Raw genomic sequence first — 16,006 nt, 5'->3', positions numbered from 1 at the left:
ACTTGTGCTCATCCTCCGCCTATAAATGAGTTTCTTTTAACCTAGGGCCTGTTGTCAGGAAGAGAGGAGATTGCAGCATTCTTCCAGGTGTGGTGGGGCTGAGTTTCATTTACAAATTTTGTCCAGAGTTACAACACACTCCTTTGTACTTACCAAGTGCCAGGCTTAGCTGGCATGTAAACACAGCAATAAACTGAAAAAGCACTGCTGCAGTGCTGTACCTGTGCACACTCATGCAAATGTGAGCCCTTTGTCTGTCTTCTGAAGTTCAGTATTTATGCATGGTTTTCAGAAACTGCACATGCTTAGATTGGTTCCTAGAAGAGACTTACATACAGTTTCAGTAAGGTAAATAATTTTGCTGGCTTGACTGTGAAGCAATTTTAAAATGTGTTTTAAAGATACAGGACTCAAGACAAAAAGATGTGCACAAACGGCATTTGTATCTATAGGAAGAAATACTTTCTTTATATATGAAGTGGTTTATATATCAAACAGTGAGACCTGTTTAAAACACACTGATGAGCTGTGTTTTCAGTGTTGGAATGGCCAGGCCTGCCCAAGTGTCTCACAGGGTTCTAAAGTTCCTTTTTAGCATTTTATTATTGCAAAGACCTGGAAAGATTTATGAAATTGTGTATTTTGTTATTCAAAGGGTATGTAAATACAGACAGGAAAAAAGTAAAAAAAAATAAGAATAAGGATTTCTGAGAGGCTGATGGTTCTTCTCTGCTTTTTCTTTAGCCACTATCTCCTTTCTTGTTCTTTGTGGTTCTCTTATCTACAAAAACATTTAGATTAGTGCGCTAATTAGTTTATGTTAACCAGCAGAGGGCTTCCACCTCAAAGCAAACAGCCTTATCCCTTCTGCAGTTTCTCTGGTATCCTCTTCATCAGAGAAGCGGGAAATAGACATTTATTTAGTTGTCTTAGGGTACTTACCTGCTGGCAGAACAATCTTCAATTACATGTTAACTAATTTTTTTATACAGCTTGTTTTTAACTGGCTTCCAGTTATTTTCAATACAGCTGTCAGCATTTCCACAGGAAACAGATGATTATGTATAAGTTTCTTGTTTCTTGTTTTGGCTTCACCAAAGCCTCCTATTTCTAAATTTCTAATATAACTGGTGTGTTGCTAAGTTTCTGTGCAATCGGGTATTAAAAGTGTTTTGAGCCCCTTCTTAGTATGAACACAGAATATGCTGAGTAAAGTAGCAGGAGGGACTAAACTGATCTTAAAATTTAGATTAAAGCAGTGCAAGTTGAGTTTATAAACTCGTGTGTTCACTGTGGAGTGTTCCAGAGCAAAGAGGAGTACCTGTGCACACAGGATACTACAAAAGCACACAGCTGTCCTGGGAGGTTGGAGTTGCCCTTTGAGGCACGGGGTGCTTTCATTCGGAGCATCCTTCGTGCCAGCTGTGCCGGCGGCTTGGAGCGGGTGCCTGCTGCTGGACTAAGGGTCACTGCAGTGAGGCAGAGGAGCGCCGAGGTGCTGAATGCTGCTGGAGCACCTCTCCAGTTTCTCTCCCAGACTCTGTGAGTGGCTTCCCGTGTTGATCAGAACTGCTGTGATAATTCTGGTGATTCCTCGAACAGCTGAGTGCCTGGGGGGAAAAAACCTGCAAGCCTTCTCTTCAGACAGAAAACTTAATCTGTCCGAAAAAAATCCATACTAAGATAGTTAATCTTCCCAGTCTATCAGCACTTGGGATGTGTTGGCTAATAATTGTGAGCAGAGCCTGGCCAAGACTCAGCTGTGGAAAAGAGGTGACCCTGTGGTGAGGGGATTTTAAAAAACATTTTGTGTCACGAAAGCAAGCCCCACAACCTAGGAGAACGCGTGTAGGAATCGAGGCGGTGACTACAGTCAGAAGGAGCTTTTAGCAGAGCTGTCTCAATTAGTGACTTGTCATACGCCAATGAAGAACCACTAAAATTGTTAACTGCGTTTCGAGCAGAGATAATAACAGCTTACTACAGGCAAACTGCTGAAAGATAAGTCACCACCGTGTGTCACCGTAACTGTGTGGCTGCTGAGGTCCCTCGGGCGGTGGGAGCGCGGATCCCGGCTGGATCCCGGCTGGATCCCTGCTGCCACCTGCCGGCACACGCTGCCCGCCTCCGGCCGGGCTCGGTCCCGGCCCGGCGCTGCCCTGGGCTGCGCTGCTGGGCGGGAGGGCTGCCCGTGAAGTATTCAAATATTTGCACATTGCCCGAAGTCACCAAAACCCCGTTACTCGTCCCCTTAAGTTGTATGACAGCATCAAACCTCACGAAGGAAAAGCTCGCCCGTGTGTAGGCAAGGCTGAAACTTAACGCAGATCAAGCCCTTTCCTCCTGTATCCCTCAGATTATCATGGAATTGTTTAAGTTGGAAAGGAGCTCTAAGATCATTGAGTCCAGCTGTTGGCCCAGCACTGCCACGTCCACCACTGAGCCATGTCCCCGGGTGTCACACTGCCAGGTCTTTAAATGCCTTAAGGGTATCTATCCATCACACTCTTACCTAGCAGAGCTCATACTTGAAACTGCTCCTGCCCTCAGTAATCACCCTACTCCTTGCATACTTGCAAGCACATTTTCTATGAAATTTGGGCTTTGCATCAGCTCTGGAATTATGCTGATGAAGAAAGCCAAAAGCTTGTGCATGCATTTGTACATGGCAGAAGTAGGTGGGTGTCTCTATGCACAGTTAACTTGTCTGCTCTTTTGGCATCAAAGTATTTTAGAGAAGAACAGTAATTTTTTTCTGGGCAATTCTGGCGTTGGTCCCGCCCCTCTTACAAATATCTTTTTGGGTAACAACCAGCTCGTACTGTTCCTGTTCCTTGCTCGATTTCTCTCTCTCTCTCTCAGTAAGAGCCATCATTATCGCTACATACAGCTGCTGTTGGGGGGAGAACCAGCACCAGGTTAGCCTAGCACTTCTTAGAAACTGTACCCTGTTTTTACAGAATTTTCCTATCAAAGCAAGTGCAGCTGTTGAATCAGAGAAAACATTGCCTTGATACAGAAGTTAAATAGATGAAGAGAGACTGGTGGCAGGTGCATCCTACAGACTTGCCTAAAATCTGGTTTACCCTCTGTAGGATAAAATAGTTGTCTGCAGTATGATTTTTTTGTTTTGTTTTGGCTTTGTTTTGTTTTGTTTTCCTTGTGCATCTAACAAAGCTGGAAATGCAGATAGGCTGCTTCGAAGCAGTCCTACAGTACAAAACTCTCTCCTCCTTTAGTTTGGATATGGTCTATTTTTGAATTGAAAAAAAAAAAACAAAAACCCACAAAACAAAAAGGGTACAAACAGAAAGGAAGTTTTTCTTTATAATTAGGGCATTCAGAGGTTCTGTAAGGGTTGTGATAGAAACAATTAATAGGCATTGCTTTTGTGTGAGACAGGGCCTACTTAAGTAGGTTCCAAGGCTGGCAGCCAGGAGACCTACTTTCTTTTCTTAGCTTTGCTGCTTATCCATTCTGTGATCTTGGGCAAGTAACTTCATTTTTGTTCCTTTATTTCTTTACTATTTTTTCCCTCTTGCAGGTCCTTTCACACTGGGAGGGAAAGAGTTTCTCACTTATGTGCCCTGCACATAAAAAGGGACACAACCTTAACTGGAAGTTTGAGGCCCTCTTATACCAGAATGCTCTCCGTGGCTGCTTTGCTGTAAATAATCATGCAGGAATATGGATGACTTTATGGGTTTGCTATGTGAGCATTTCATATGTGAGCATTTCACCTGTAAAAGAACAGGCACGTTGTAGATAAATACTTCAGATGGCGTTCAGGTTGACAAGGTTTCAAAGCTGACTGAAATTCCCACACATCTGCCTGGAGATGATGAGTGCAATGGGGAGGTGACCATGTGTAGCTGATCTGGTGGTGTTGGGGTGGTTTCTGGGATGGAGGTGCTTTCAGGGCTGCTGGAGCACCCCTGTCCTTTTGCTGGCTGCAGCAAGATCTTTGTAAGGTTGGGATAAGACTGCAGGGAAGGTTTTCAATGGCTTTTTGCCGGTGCTTAATTCAAATGGCTTTATGACTGGCTGATGATGAGTTGTTATCACCTGAAGGAAAACACCCAGGAAGCCTGAGAGAGAGGTGTTCTCTCAGCTGTTGGAGCATGAGCTGTCCCAGCAAGCTGTGATTGTGAATCATCCCGTGTTACTGTCTCGTTGAGTCATGAGAAATGATAGATTAGGAAATGTAGGAATTAAATTAACATACAGATTGTGCCAAAAGCCAAAAACGGAGCATGTCTGTAGCGTTTTGGGGTTTCTGCCCTTCTGTTTTGTTGATTTTTTACACTGACCCGAAATCTTTTCAGGTGACACTTTTTTTCCCCTGTTTTTTCATTAGGAGAACACAATGGCTGTGAACCATGTGCGTATTTTTGCTTAACAACTTTTAGAGAATTCTCAGACCATCAGATCGTGATGCATGGTAAAAATCCTGATGCTATGTGAGACTATGCTTATTCGGTCTCGTTCACCTCGAAAAAGAAAGAAATAAAAAAGAGGAGGGGAAGGAACCAGTTTAGCCTTCTACTTCAAGCACCATGTTTCTTCTTCTGTGATTCCTTCATGTTTTTTACTGGGATGGATTTGTATTTAAAAAATGTACCAAAAATAATGCCTTAACCTTTACATACATAACCTGGAAAATATGAAGCCTATATTCTTGTATGATGAGAAGGGAGAAAATAGGTTGGGAAAATTGGCTTAGCTTATTAGAAATGTATTTGTTTCTTTCATATGGCCTTGTAGAGTGTTTTACATAATTAAATTTAGGCCTCTGCAGTGTTTCAGGTGCTAAAATTCCACAGAATCACGGGGTTGGAAGAGACCTTCAAGATTAACAAACCCAACCCTAACAGCTCAACTAAACCACGGCCCTGAGTGCCACACCCAGTCTTGTTTTCAAACACATCCAGGGATGATGACTCCACCACCTCCCCGGGCAGACAATTCCAGTAGTTTATCACTCTTTCTGTGAAAAACTTTTTCTAATATCCAACCTCTATTTCCCTTGGAGCAGCTTGAGACTGCGTCCTCTGGTTCTGTCAGTTGCTACCTGGAAAGAGACCAACCCCACCTGACTACAGCCACCTTTCAGGAGCTGTAGAGGGTGATAAGGTCACCTCTGAGTCTCCTTTTCTCCAGGCTAAACATCCCCAGCTCCCTCAGTCGTTCCTCACAGGGCTTGTGTTCCAAGTCCCTCACCAGCCTTGCTGCTCTCCTCTGCACGGATTTCCAACTCCGTGGCTCTGTATTTGGCTAGTGATTAAAGAATGGCTTAACTTGCAACAGTTACTCAACATGTATTGATTTTTAAATGGTAATTGCTGTTTTCCCAGCAATTTATCTTGGGAAATTTATTTTTGATCCACGTGTATAACAATGTATGCTGATATTAAGCTTGTCACCTAGAAATAAGAAGCATTCTGTGGTAGTGACAGTGTTGAAGTGTATAGCAATGAATCTTTTCCTGCAATGAAATAAAATAATAACAAACCCTGAGCAAAGCATTGCACTACTCTGTTTACAGTAACAATGGAAATGTTATGGTCAGTCACGGTGCTTTTGCTCTTGCATCACCAAGTTGTGACTCAGCACCGTGTTAAAAAGGCAGAGGTACAGACAGGTCAGGAAAATTCCTGAAATTAAATTGCTGCCTAGACTCTGGGCAGGCCTCTGGGATTTACCCTGGCATTTTGGGTTAACCTGAAAGGGTTTCCTTCTTGTTGGTTCCTCTGATCTTCTGTTTGTAAGTAGTACAGTAGAACGGAGATGACTGTGATTGTACAGTTCCTACCAGGGTTTTTATACATCTGGCTCTGTATAATTTAGCCAGTAATAGCTGTGGTAGTCTACAGTTCTCTGTACTTTTCAGTACTGGCAATTCCAAATGTTTACTTTTTGTCAAAAGAACTAAGTTCACTTTAAGCATGGTCTTTGATTTTTTGATTTTTATATTAAATCCTGCCTATTTGTGCATGAGCTGCTCCAAAAAGGATATTTTAGTGCTTGGGTCTCCAGGGGTACCTCTCTCCACATTCTCAAGTCTTCTTGTAAGCAAAAGGAAGAAAAACAAAGGAAACCTCCCAACCCTACCCAGGTCTCTTGTCTCATCAGGGATGGGGAGTGGTGTCTGTTAACAAAGACAAAAAAGCCCCAACTAGAAGGACTTGATGACACAGCGAGAAAAGCGAGTGTTAGCAGTGTGTTAGCTCCCACTCCCACTCACTTAGCACACACTCAGCGTGCACCCCCTCCCTCCACAACCCCACTACGGCACCACTGGCTTTGGGAAGTGGTGGGAGACCTGGGTATGTACACATGCACTACCTTGTTGGAGTGAGGTCAATTTAAATGCAGCCTATTAAATTATTTACAGAAGACAGTTGGCCGACCCATTGTGCTGTGTTAGTGGGAGCCAAAGGTCACTTTGGTGTGCCTGGTTGATTCATAGGGTAATCTGATACAGTACTTAGCTTTTTGCCTCCCAGTCAGTGGGTTAAACCTTATCCTCTTATTATGAGTCAGAGAGCCATAAGTTTCAGAAAAAGCCAGAGCCTTTGTTTTTAATGGTTTTGAAGAGGCTGTGCAACAGAATCCAGAGGGCTGCGGTAGCATCTGCCAAGGGGTTGGGGCGTGTTCTGCAATAGTGTAAATCTGACTGGCGGCTCGGGACCCCGAACACGGCAGGCACCCCTCTTTTCTTACGATCCTTGTCCTTTTGATAACATCATCTGCAGCCGCTAGGACGTGAAGACATTAATGTTTGTTCTTCAGATAAAGTGTTTGGTTTTGTGTTCTTTTTCCTCTTCGCCTCCCCCACTTCTCCCCTAGATTCCTCACTACCACCGTCTCCTTGAGGATTCACTGAGCTGACCTTACTGGCTATCTCCCACCTTCAACTGTATTTTTTTACTGCAAGATAGAAACTTTTTTTTTTTTTGGTCAACTTTTATCTTGGTGACCAATTCCAGCAAAAGCCATGGGCATTGGGGTGCCTTGGTATAACCAACTCCTGTCTCCTTTAAAATGCTCCCTTTGCCCCTCCATCTTGTAGGCTTATTCCCTTCTGGGAGCAGCATTGGTATTGGCATGCAGGGCGAGCACTGCAGCTTTCAGTAGTGCCTGACTTTTTAAAACTTTCACACCGTGGAGTGCTTTTCCTAGCTGTTAGTTTAAAGAGAAGGCAGCAGAATGTAACAGCGGGGAGCGAAACCTGGTTTATGAGCTGTAGTGACCCCACTGAGAGCCCGATCACTAAATATCTGCTCGGATTTTGTTTATATCTATGCACTTTTATTTAGTTTCTTTTCAAATGTACCACCAGTTACGGGGCACTAATGTTTTCAGCACACTGTTCAGGATGCTTCTGGTGTGGAAATGCTCCAGGATTTTATTTTCCTCCCCTCTCCAAGTCCACAGAGGTGCGCAAGTGCTTTCTTATTTCTGCACGCAGAGTTCAGAAGTTTGTGCTGCCGCTGAGCTGGCTGAGGAAAGGAGGAGTTTTGCTTTTAGGAGAGCGAGCCTATCATATTTCACTCTAATCCTAAGCGATAGCCACGCAGTCGGTTTTATTGTTAGAAGAGCCTTCCTGGAGCTCCTTCACCAGGCTTTTCTCTAAGAGAGCAGGGAAGCCAGAATGAGGCGGCAGAAGTGCGGTCGCTTTATTGTCCTTCGTGAGCAGTGCCATGCCAAGGCGTGATCTCTGCCTGCTCTTCCCTCCTCGTGGGCTGCTCCTGACCAGCCAGAAGAGAGGACTGAATTGCCTGCACGCTCCTGGGCAGCGATGCCAGGGAGAAGAGTGGAGCTACAGTTTTTGCTGTTGAGTGGAGAATGGGGAAAACACTTGCCTCGATGCTGTGCTCTGCTCAGCCCTTACATGCTCCGCTGAGCTGCTGCAAGGTGCCACTTTCTGCTGCTTTTCTCCCCTTTGTTTTCTTTGGCAGCTCCCTAAGTGCTGTATCAAAACAGCTTCGGGGGAGCTGCGCTGGCACAGCCACCTACCTCCATACTGGTGCTGGGCTAAAGGCAGCGAGAAGAAACCTGGACTGAAGTCGGATTGAGTTTGTTTAGCCTCCCGCGAAAACCGCTGAGAAAGGGGACGGGAACAATTTCAGAGAGGTCTCTTTGGAACCGACGCCAGTGGCCGGCTTGAAAGAAAATGAAAAAGGAGTGTGTTTCGAGATCTTTCAAACTCAAACAAAACCCAGGCTCTCTCTCGCGTGCTGTCAGCTGGATAAATTTCTCGTCCTTGTCAAGGCAGACAAAGAGATTGTTTCGCAGCGATGGGGAACTCTCCTCCATGTGCGTGCAGCAGGTAGACGAGGACGACGAGACCTGGACCTACCGAAGCCAGCAGAAGAAAGGTGACTTGCTCTCTCTTTAACCCTTGCGAGTGCTGCTGAAGGGCCAGCCCCGCTCCACGCCGCTCTGTCCAGCTGCTCGGGTCCCACCGGGAGCCAGGAGCCGCAGGTGGCGGGGGAGGAGGAGGAGGGCGGCAGCACAAAAGCTGAGGTGCAGCACTGCCTAGCTAAGTTTATTGGGGGGTTAAATCTGTGAAAGCTTATAGAAATTAACAGGAAAAAGCTCTAATTTCCCGCCTGGGTACTGATTGTGTGGGATATAGGTAAGTTTCGTTTATGCTTCTTGTAGCCAGTAGTCATGGGTGCCAGAGTCTTTGGGCAGGTGCAGCTAGAATCTCTCTTCAAAATGTGGAACCGAAAGCAATTTAAGACTACACTTCTAAACGACTGGGTGGCTTTTCCTCGATGATTGCCTCATGGTCCTGCTGGGAAAAATTTAAGTGTATTTTGTTTTATGAGGGCAGACTGAGAAGAGGTCCCAGATGCAAAATGAAAGAGATGATGAGAAAGTGAAGGGAATTGCTCCACAGAGAGGAGGGGACATCGAGGATATGAGATAAGCAGCTCTGACTGATGTGAAATGCTCAGACCTGGAGTATATTTTATATGCAACTTCTAAAAAGTAGTTTTATTTTTTTGTTTTCTGTTTCTGGATGGAGTTTGTCAGGTCACTAAATAAGCAATTACCTCATATTTGCCATAAATCAAAACAAATTTCAGAAGTTTGCTCATGCGAGTTGGTGAGCAGGACCAGTATTTGGCTGGTGGGCAGCAGTGTGTGTGCACGCAAGGTTGAAAATCCTCAGTAAAGTGAGTGATTTGGTTGTAATTTCTCTAGTGCTGCCAGAGCAGTAGTTTGTTAATAGAAAAAGTGTAAGGTTGGCTCTGTTGTGCTGTAAGGTCGGTTTTGTAAAAGCAAGCAGGCTCTCGAAGGGCATTTGATCTTCAAAGGGCCTTTTATTTCTTTTCATTTCTCGGAGCAGTTAATAGCTGTTTGACCAGAATTTCACTTCCGTGTCAGAACAGATTGTGGCTTTAGTAAATGGTTTGGATGCAGGAACACTAACACAGGATGTATATGCTCGTGCTTTGCTCCCTGCATGCTAGGACACAACTTTAATCTGTGCTTTGAAGATTGTTTTTTTAACCTACTTCACTGCTGCAAAACTTCTAAAAAGGGAGATTGCATTTGCAACCAGTAATTTTTACTTTTGACTGTTGGTATATTGATATTGTACAGCGGTGCCAGATTAGCTTCTAATGCCTGTGGGATGGGATCTTGCACGGATCAGAAGAACCATTGAGCCCTGCTGCTGGCTTCTATGTGCTTCCATAAAGTTTCTTGTGCTGCCTTCCTTAGCCTGTGCTCACGCTGCGGGGCAGAGATGGGAAAGGAAGCTTTACTGATGGATTAATGGTGTATTAATTTTTCTGAGTGATTTACATAAAGAACCCATTGTACCGGCTGGAGGGGGAGGGCAGAATTCCTCCTGTAATTGGGCAGCAAGCTATGAAAGCCTCCCTGCCTGCCTATAGAGGAGATGGCAATATGTCATTTTGGAAGGGAAGGTGTGGGGAGGTGTAGATTATGCAGGGCTTATTTCCTCTTTGCAGGGAACAGTTTGACTCAACTTGTAAAATGTGCTTGGATCATAAATCTAACTGTGCATTTCTGTCTGACCAGGATCCTCTGCCAGACTGACAGGGATTGCCAAGGCTGAAGGGAGTGTGGGGTTATGTATTTGGGCAGGAGAAACTTGTCACAGCTGCAGGTGTTTTACCCTGGACTGTGAGTCAGGCTTGCACGGTGTTGAAAGAGTTTGAGAATCCATACCTGGCAGAGTGGTTGTCTTAGGTTTGTGTTCAAAGGCAAAACCATGTGTGATAAATGGCCACTTGTGTTCTTGAATTAATTTGTTGCATTACTGCTTGCCAGCCTTTGTAAAACTGAGGGCTCAAAACAGTATTGTCTTTGGTGCTCAAATTAACAACATTACTAAATTAACACAAACTAGAAAGAAATGAGAGGCACAGCAGACATAGCAAGTGTTATATAGAAAACCAGACTATTTTAAGCTTGATGAAATTTTAATAGTTTCTCAGCTATCAGAATAATTTTCCCTGCAGCTCTTGCTCAGGTAAATTGGTAAAAGAAGTAAGTCTGACAAATCACAGGCTGTCCTTCTCCTAACTGTACGTGTAAGGACAGGAGTGTTAATAACAGCCTGGAAATGAGGCAATTGTTGTTGTTTCTGAGCTGCTTCTCTTCCTGTCTTTTTAAACCTCTTCTTTTGCCGCTCCATTGCTCCTCCAGGCTCAGACTGCATTCCCACGAGGCTGCTGGGTGACAGGCACAAGGCAGCATGTGTTGCGTGGTATTTCACCAGCAAAGTGGCTAATCTGCTTTGGCTGCAAACCGGAGCTTGCACACAGCACCGAGCACAGAGATTGGCTGGATTTGCCAGTTTGAAATGAGCACGAAGAACAAAAGTAAACGGGACCTGCGAACCTGGGGCACTCCCCGGTGTCCTGCGGGGCTGATCCCTGTGCACCTGGAAGTCAGGGGCTGCTGCTTCTCTCTTCTTTTTAAGATGTACACAGTAGTGCAGAGTGTTTTGGAGTTGGTAGCACCAATCAGACTTCACATTTGATAAAGCTCTCAGTAGAAGAGGTGGGAAAAGTTGACAGTAAAAATTTCTTGCTCAGCCCTCTTCCTCCTCAGTCAGCTGGAGGCCCTTTGAAATGAGGGCGCACTGTAACTCTCACGTTTCTTCTTTAATCAGAGTTTTTAGTTCTCGTGTTTTACTCCCCGGGGCAGCACGTATTTTCAAACTGAAGCTCAGAGCATTTTTTTCCTTTAAAAACCACTTTATTGGAAAGAGACTGAGGAGTATTCTTTTGAAATTAAAGTGCTTGGGTGTGTTGCAAGGGATTTCTGATGGATGGAAAAATGGGACAGTGGTTCATGTGTGCCTGTGTTATCACAAGTATGACATAGCAAGTAGCTCTGAATAGAGATAACACATGAGTTAGTTCATGGCACAGGCTTCACCATATTTAATTTTTTTGGAAAGGAAATGAGTCACATGGCAGAATCAAAACAACTAAGCTTTTCTGGCCAGGTGCTGGAGAAGCACAGCTAGCAATCAGGTCTGGCCACAGGTGACAATGCATCAGAAGAAGCTCTTACACAAAGAGATTTTCCAGTCTCTCCCCAGCTCCTGTCCCCGTTTATTACTCTGATGTTTTACCCACTCCCTCCATTTCACTTTGTTGTTTTCCAATCATTCTGCATCACAAAAGTTTTGGCTGCAGGTTATGTTACCTGGAAAACTTACTTGGAGTCATTAGAGAAACCTTATTTCTCAGCTAACTGCTGTATTTTAATGACTGATCAAGCCCAGTTCAGAAGGTGGCAGCCCCTGGCTTTCTGCTGTTTGCTGGCCAACTCTCAGTCTTTAATACTAAAACATGTAAAATGCCCATTTTTTTCCTTGCAAAACCAGTCTGAATGTGAGAATTTCTTTTAATGGCAAAAGAAATTTAAATTCACAGATCTTTGTGGGCTGAGCCTTTTGTGTCCTTGCAATGTGTCTGATGGAAGCAATCCTAACATCCGGATGACAACTCTGACCAAAGCTGTCAGTTAACTTCCGAATGACTTATCACGGTCTGAGAACATCACACTCACCAAGGGGTCAGATTTCCATAACGTGAACAATTACTGCATTGTCACAGTAGCAGTTTGTAGCATAATGCTGCCTCATTATGTTATAAAAATGATGCCCTTTAGTTATGTCTGTACTACCTGTGGTTGGTTAAATTTGCACCATAGAAGTTTAATACTATCAGATGAGTTTTTTCTCATTTTCTAGAGGCAGACTTGAGACTCAAGACCTTTTGGTTTTTGGAGCTTGTATTTTTAGTGTTTCCTGTAGAAATTCAGGGTGGAGATAGGTGAGATCAGAGTTGCCTAACTGCAGCATCAGAGTATCACCCCAGTCTTCAGTCCAAATAATTTTTAAATTATAGGTTTCTAAGTCATGAATATCATTTACAAGGGGGTTTTGGGAACAGACAAGTAATCACATTTTTTTAGTATTGAGATGCAAGAGTACCAATAACTATTAGGTTTCTATAAGCAAGATCACAAAATCCAGACTTCTTCTTGTTGCTATTCCAATGTAAAATTATTTCATTGGGTTTTTTTTTCCTGTATGTTATTGCACAAGATCTTGTGTTCAAAGTGGGAAAAAGTCATGCCAGTTACTGCACAGATAAAGGCCCATAAACCCAAAGGGAACTGTTAGCATTTGCAGAAGCCATAACATGTGATGGATTGTAGTGTTGAGGCATGTGTGTCTGTGAAAATGATTCTTGAAGCTTTGGGTAAGTCCATAAATAACCATTTATGGAAACCTCAAAAAGCATTTTTGGAAGAGCCTGGAGTAAGTCCAAAACAAATATTATATGCTTTATATACCTTTTTGTGAAAGTTTTCTTTTTTTTTTTTTGTTTGGCTTGTGGTTTTTGTTTGTTTTTGTTTTGTATGTTTTCTGGGGGGATGTTTTGTTTTTTTTAAAAAAAAATATTAGGTTTATTAGTAAGTGTAGGAAACATGCAAATATGAATGTTTGAAAGGAAAAAATAATGAGAGATTTGATATAAAAGTTAATTTTCTGTCTTCTGTTACCTTTTACGTGTAGGTTCTGTGTGCAAAGATAAAATTGGATACAGTTCTATGCATTTGTAACAATTGGTCAAGTTTATTTCAAATTTTTGTGGTTGAACTGTTGGATGTGCTTTTATGGAAGCACAGCTGGGAGCAGAGTACTACTTCAATTACTGATGTATGTACTATTTGTCTTAGCATATTTTATCATGGCACAGCAGAGGGTTCTGTAAAACTTTCATGATATACAGTGGCAAACAAAAGTCTTCACGCTGCTAAAACAGCTGGGGAGAGTCACAAGTCCTTCATTTAACTATAACTTGAAGTACCAACTTTTGTGTGCTTGTACATTGAGGCAAGTTTAGTCAAAGCTTTGCTGTGTTCCTATGTCTTCTGGCAAATATTGCCACAGATGGGAATCTTAAAATGGGATTGCTAAGCAAAAATTTGTAACCTACAGGAAAAAGTTTAAATAAGAAATATTGGTATCACAGAATATCTGCATTGATAGCACAGAACCATTTGTTTAAACATACATGCATACTTCTGCTTTATTAAAAAACTATGGATCCAGACATCATGGTTATTTATTCTATAAAATCCTTGCCAAATTCCAATTCTTTGCTATTTTGAAAATGCAAATATCTTGTATTTTAAAAAACAGTAGAATTGTTTATTTGATCAAAAGTGTTCCAGGTAAAAACAGAAATGAAAAAAAAAAATTCTATAATGGTATAAAACTTGCTGCAGTCCTTCCTTTTTCCCGGATGCTATCCCAGCATGTCTGTGCCTCTCCAGGAAGCAGTGACAGGAGAACAGCAGTCTGTGCTAAAGGACATTTCCCTGTAGATTTTTTTTTATGGAGAGTTGTGGCTGGTTTCACTGCCTACTCCAAGAGCCATAACTAATGTAAGCTAACTGTGTTGAAGAGCCTTAATCTCTCAGGGGATTGTGGAATGGTTTTCGTCAGGATGGAGCAGCTGAAGGGAAGCACAGGCTTGTGTGCTGTTGCTGAATCCGTGTGTTGGAGCCACTGTGTCAGAAGTGTGCTTTTCTTAGGCAGAGGGGAAGTTAACCCCTGGTGTTTGAGAGCTCCAGGGGCAGATCCCAGTTCCTTCTGGGCAGCTCTGTGCTGCTGTCAGGTGAGACCCCGACTGTGCTTGCCTTCACTTGGACACCTTGAATCTCAGGTGCAGAGTAGCTCCAGCCAGAGTTCTCTTGGCTGCTTGCACTGTAGAAGACCACAGTGGTGGGAAACACAAACAAATGGAGCAGCACCTGACTTAACCCTGCGTTTCCAAAGTTACAGGGGCACTGCAACCCAATTTGTCCCGCAGTTTCTGTGCTGTTTGGATTAGCAGGCTCGCTGGTGCAGCACTCCTTGGCTTGCTTCTTTGTGGCCATGATGAAACACGCGAGGTGCTGTGGTTTTCCTCCTGAGAGTGTATTGCTTTGACAGGTTTCCAGTTTTACTTCATGATATGTAAACTTCTCTCTGCTTTTATATGCTTATATGCTTTTTCTTGTTCCTGGGGTACCCTCTAATGTCCAGCTTATCCTTAGGCTGAAAACTTGGGGCAAATGTTTCCCCCTCACTAGGGGTCAAAACTGATTCCTCCTAACTTTCATATTTTACTCTTAAGTAGCTATATTTTATAAAGCAGACTGGACGCTTTCCAGTGATTGGATGCACTGTTTGAGCTGGAACAATGTGCTGTATGTGCTTTCCCGTGCGCTGTTCATGGAGTAATAGAGTACATGAAATATTCTATTTGTATGCAGTTTTAGCCAACTGTTTCAGGAATTGTCCTCTAAAACTGAGGGGACCTTTGTCTCCAGCATGGTCATAGCTCACCATTCTGGCAGAACATTGCAAATGTAACAACTTCTTGTTTTTCCTCCAATCTGTTACAAATGAAAAGAAAGTGGAGGTGAAGGTTAAGAATGTGGCTAAATTAATAAAGTTGATGAATTCTGAAAGAGTGTATTTAGCTTCTGTTGTAATATTTGGAACAATTAAATAGGGTGGATTTGACAGTTAGTGGTTTAAACTGTGAAATGCTTTTTTTTTTTTTTTTGTCTTTTAGCTGCAGAACTTCAGTAAAAATAAAGAAATTAAACTTTAGGTTTGCCATCCACCTTATTTGTCGGGGCTTGGTTTAAGTGTTTATTTTTGCTTATATTTTTGTATTAATATAATTTATCTACCAGCCTCTCCCATTTGTAAGTGGAAACCTTGTGTTGTTGTTTTGGTTTTTTTTTGTTTGTTTGGTTTTGGTTTTTTTTTTTTTTTTTTTTCTCTTGGAGAATTGAAGTGTAAATGCTGTAACAACTTGATTCTGTAGCTTATTGTTCCAAAGCCTGAGCTGAAGTGGGTAAAATGTAAGGCCTAGTTGCTTTGGATACCTAAGCAAGGTGTACTTTGAGCATGTGAGCATGTATGTTGGATACTTAAGAGAATGGCACATTTTCCATCCCAGGTAAAGGTAATTAATATGTACACCCTCTGCTCCATCTAGAGCTTGCCCTACATATGGCATGGCAGCTTCTGCCTGGTACTTTTATCTCCCTGAAGCAGATGGGTTCCCTGGACATTGAGTCCTGGTGAACTTGTACTGTTTGGAAGGCAATTATGGGCTGTGAATTAGGTGCTTTGCAACTGGTGCATCACGTACTTACCCATTCACTCCGAAATAAGAGATCTGAGAAGCACCAGCACCGTAGAAGGTTTTCATATAAAGCTGCTCAGAAGTTGTCAGATCAAACACCTAAGCAGAGGGAGCGACAGGGCTGCATTTTCCTTGAGAGTAGCACGTGGGGATGTTAAATAGAAGTTATCCCGGTCACGCTTTCTCCAGGGTAGCACAGGTCCACAGTAACAGTGCACAAGTGCATATTGTGGATATTGGAGGGGACGGGGGAGGTTTCTGCCCACGCCTCTTCTCACTTCTTGGAA

At 43.1% G+C, this 16,006-nt stretch overlaps 1 protein-coding gene across 6 annotated transcripts in view; it reads left to right on the top strand.

Moving 5' to 3' along the window:
• Window positions 1-16,006, top strand: part of NHSL1 (NHS like 1) — a 175,721-nt gene that overhangs the window by 67,008 nt on the left and 92,707 nt on the right. For 2 of the 6 annotated variants that reach the window (XM_059841823.1, XM_059841822.1), the window contains exon 1: window positions 7,573-8,381. The exons of the other annotated variants lie outside the window; for them this stretch is intronic. In XM_059841823.1, coding sequence (XP_059697806.1) covers window positions 8,177-8,381 — 205 coding nt within the window. In that variant the 5' untranslated portion in view covers window positions 7,573-8,176. Of the gene's footprint in view, window positions 1-7,572; window positions 8,382-16,006 lie in introns of those variants that run through there. 6 annotated transcript variants of the gene reach the window in all.

This window comes from Haemorhous mexicanus, chromosome 3, assembly GCF_027477595.1.
Source record: "Haemorhous mexicanus isolate bHaeMex1 chromosome 3, bHaeMex1.pri, whole genome shotgun sequence".
In the NCBI taxonomy this organism is placed as follows: Eukaryota; Metazoa; Chordata; class Aves; order Passeriformes; family Fringillidae; genus Haemorhous; species Haemorhous mexicanus.
The sequence above is the reverse complement of the archived record's forward strand: the minus strand, read 5'-3'. Positions and strand labels throughout refer to the sequence as shown.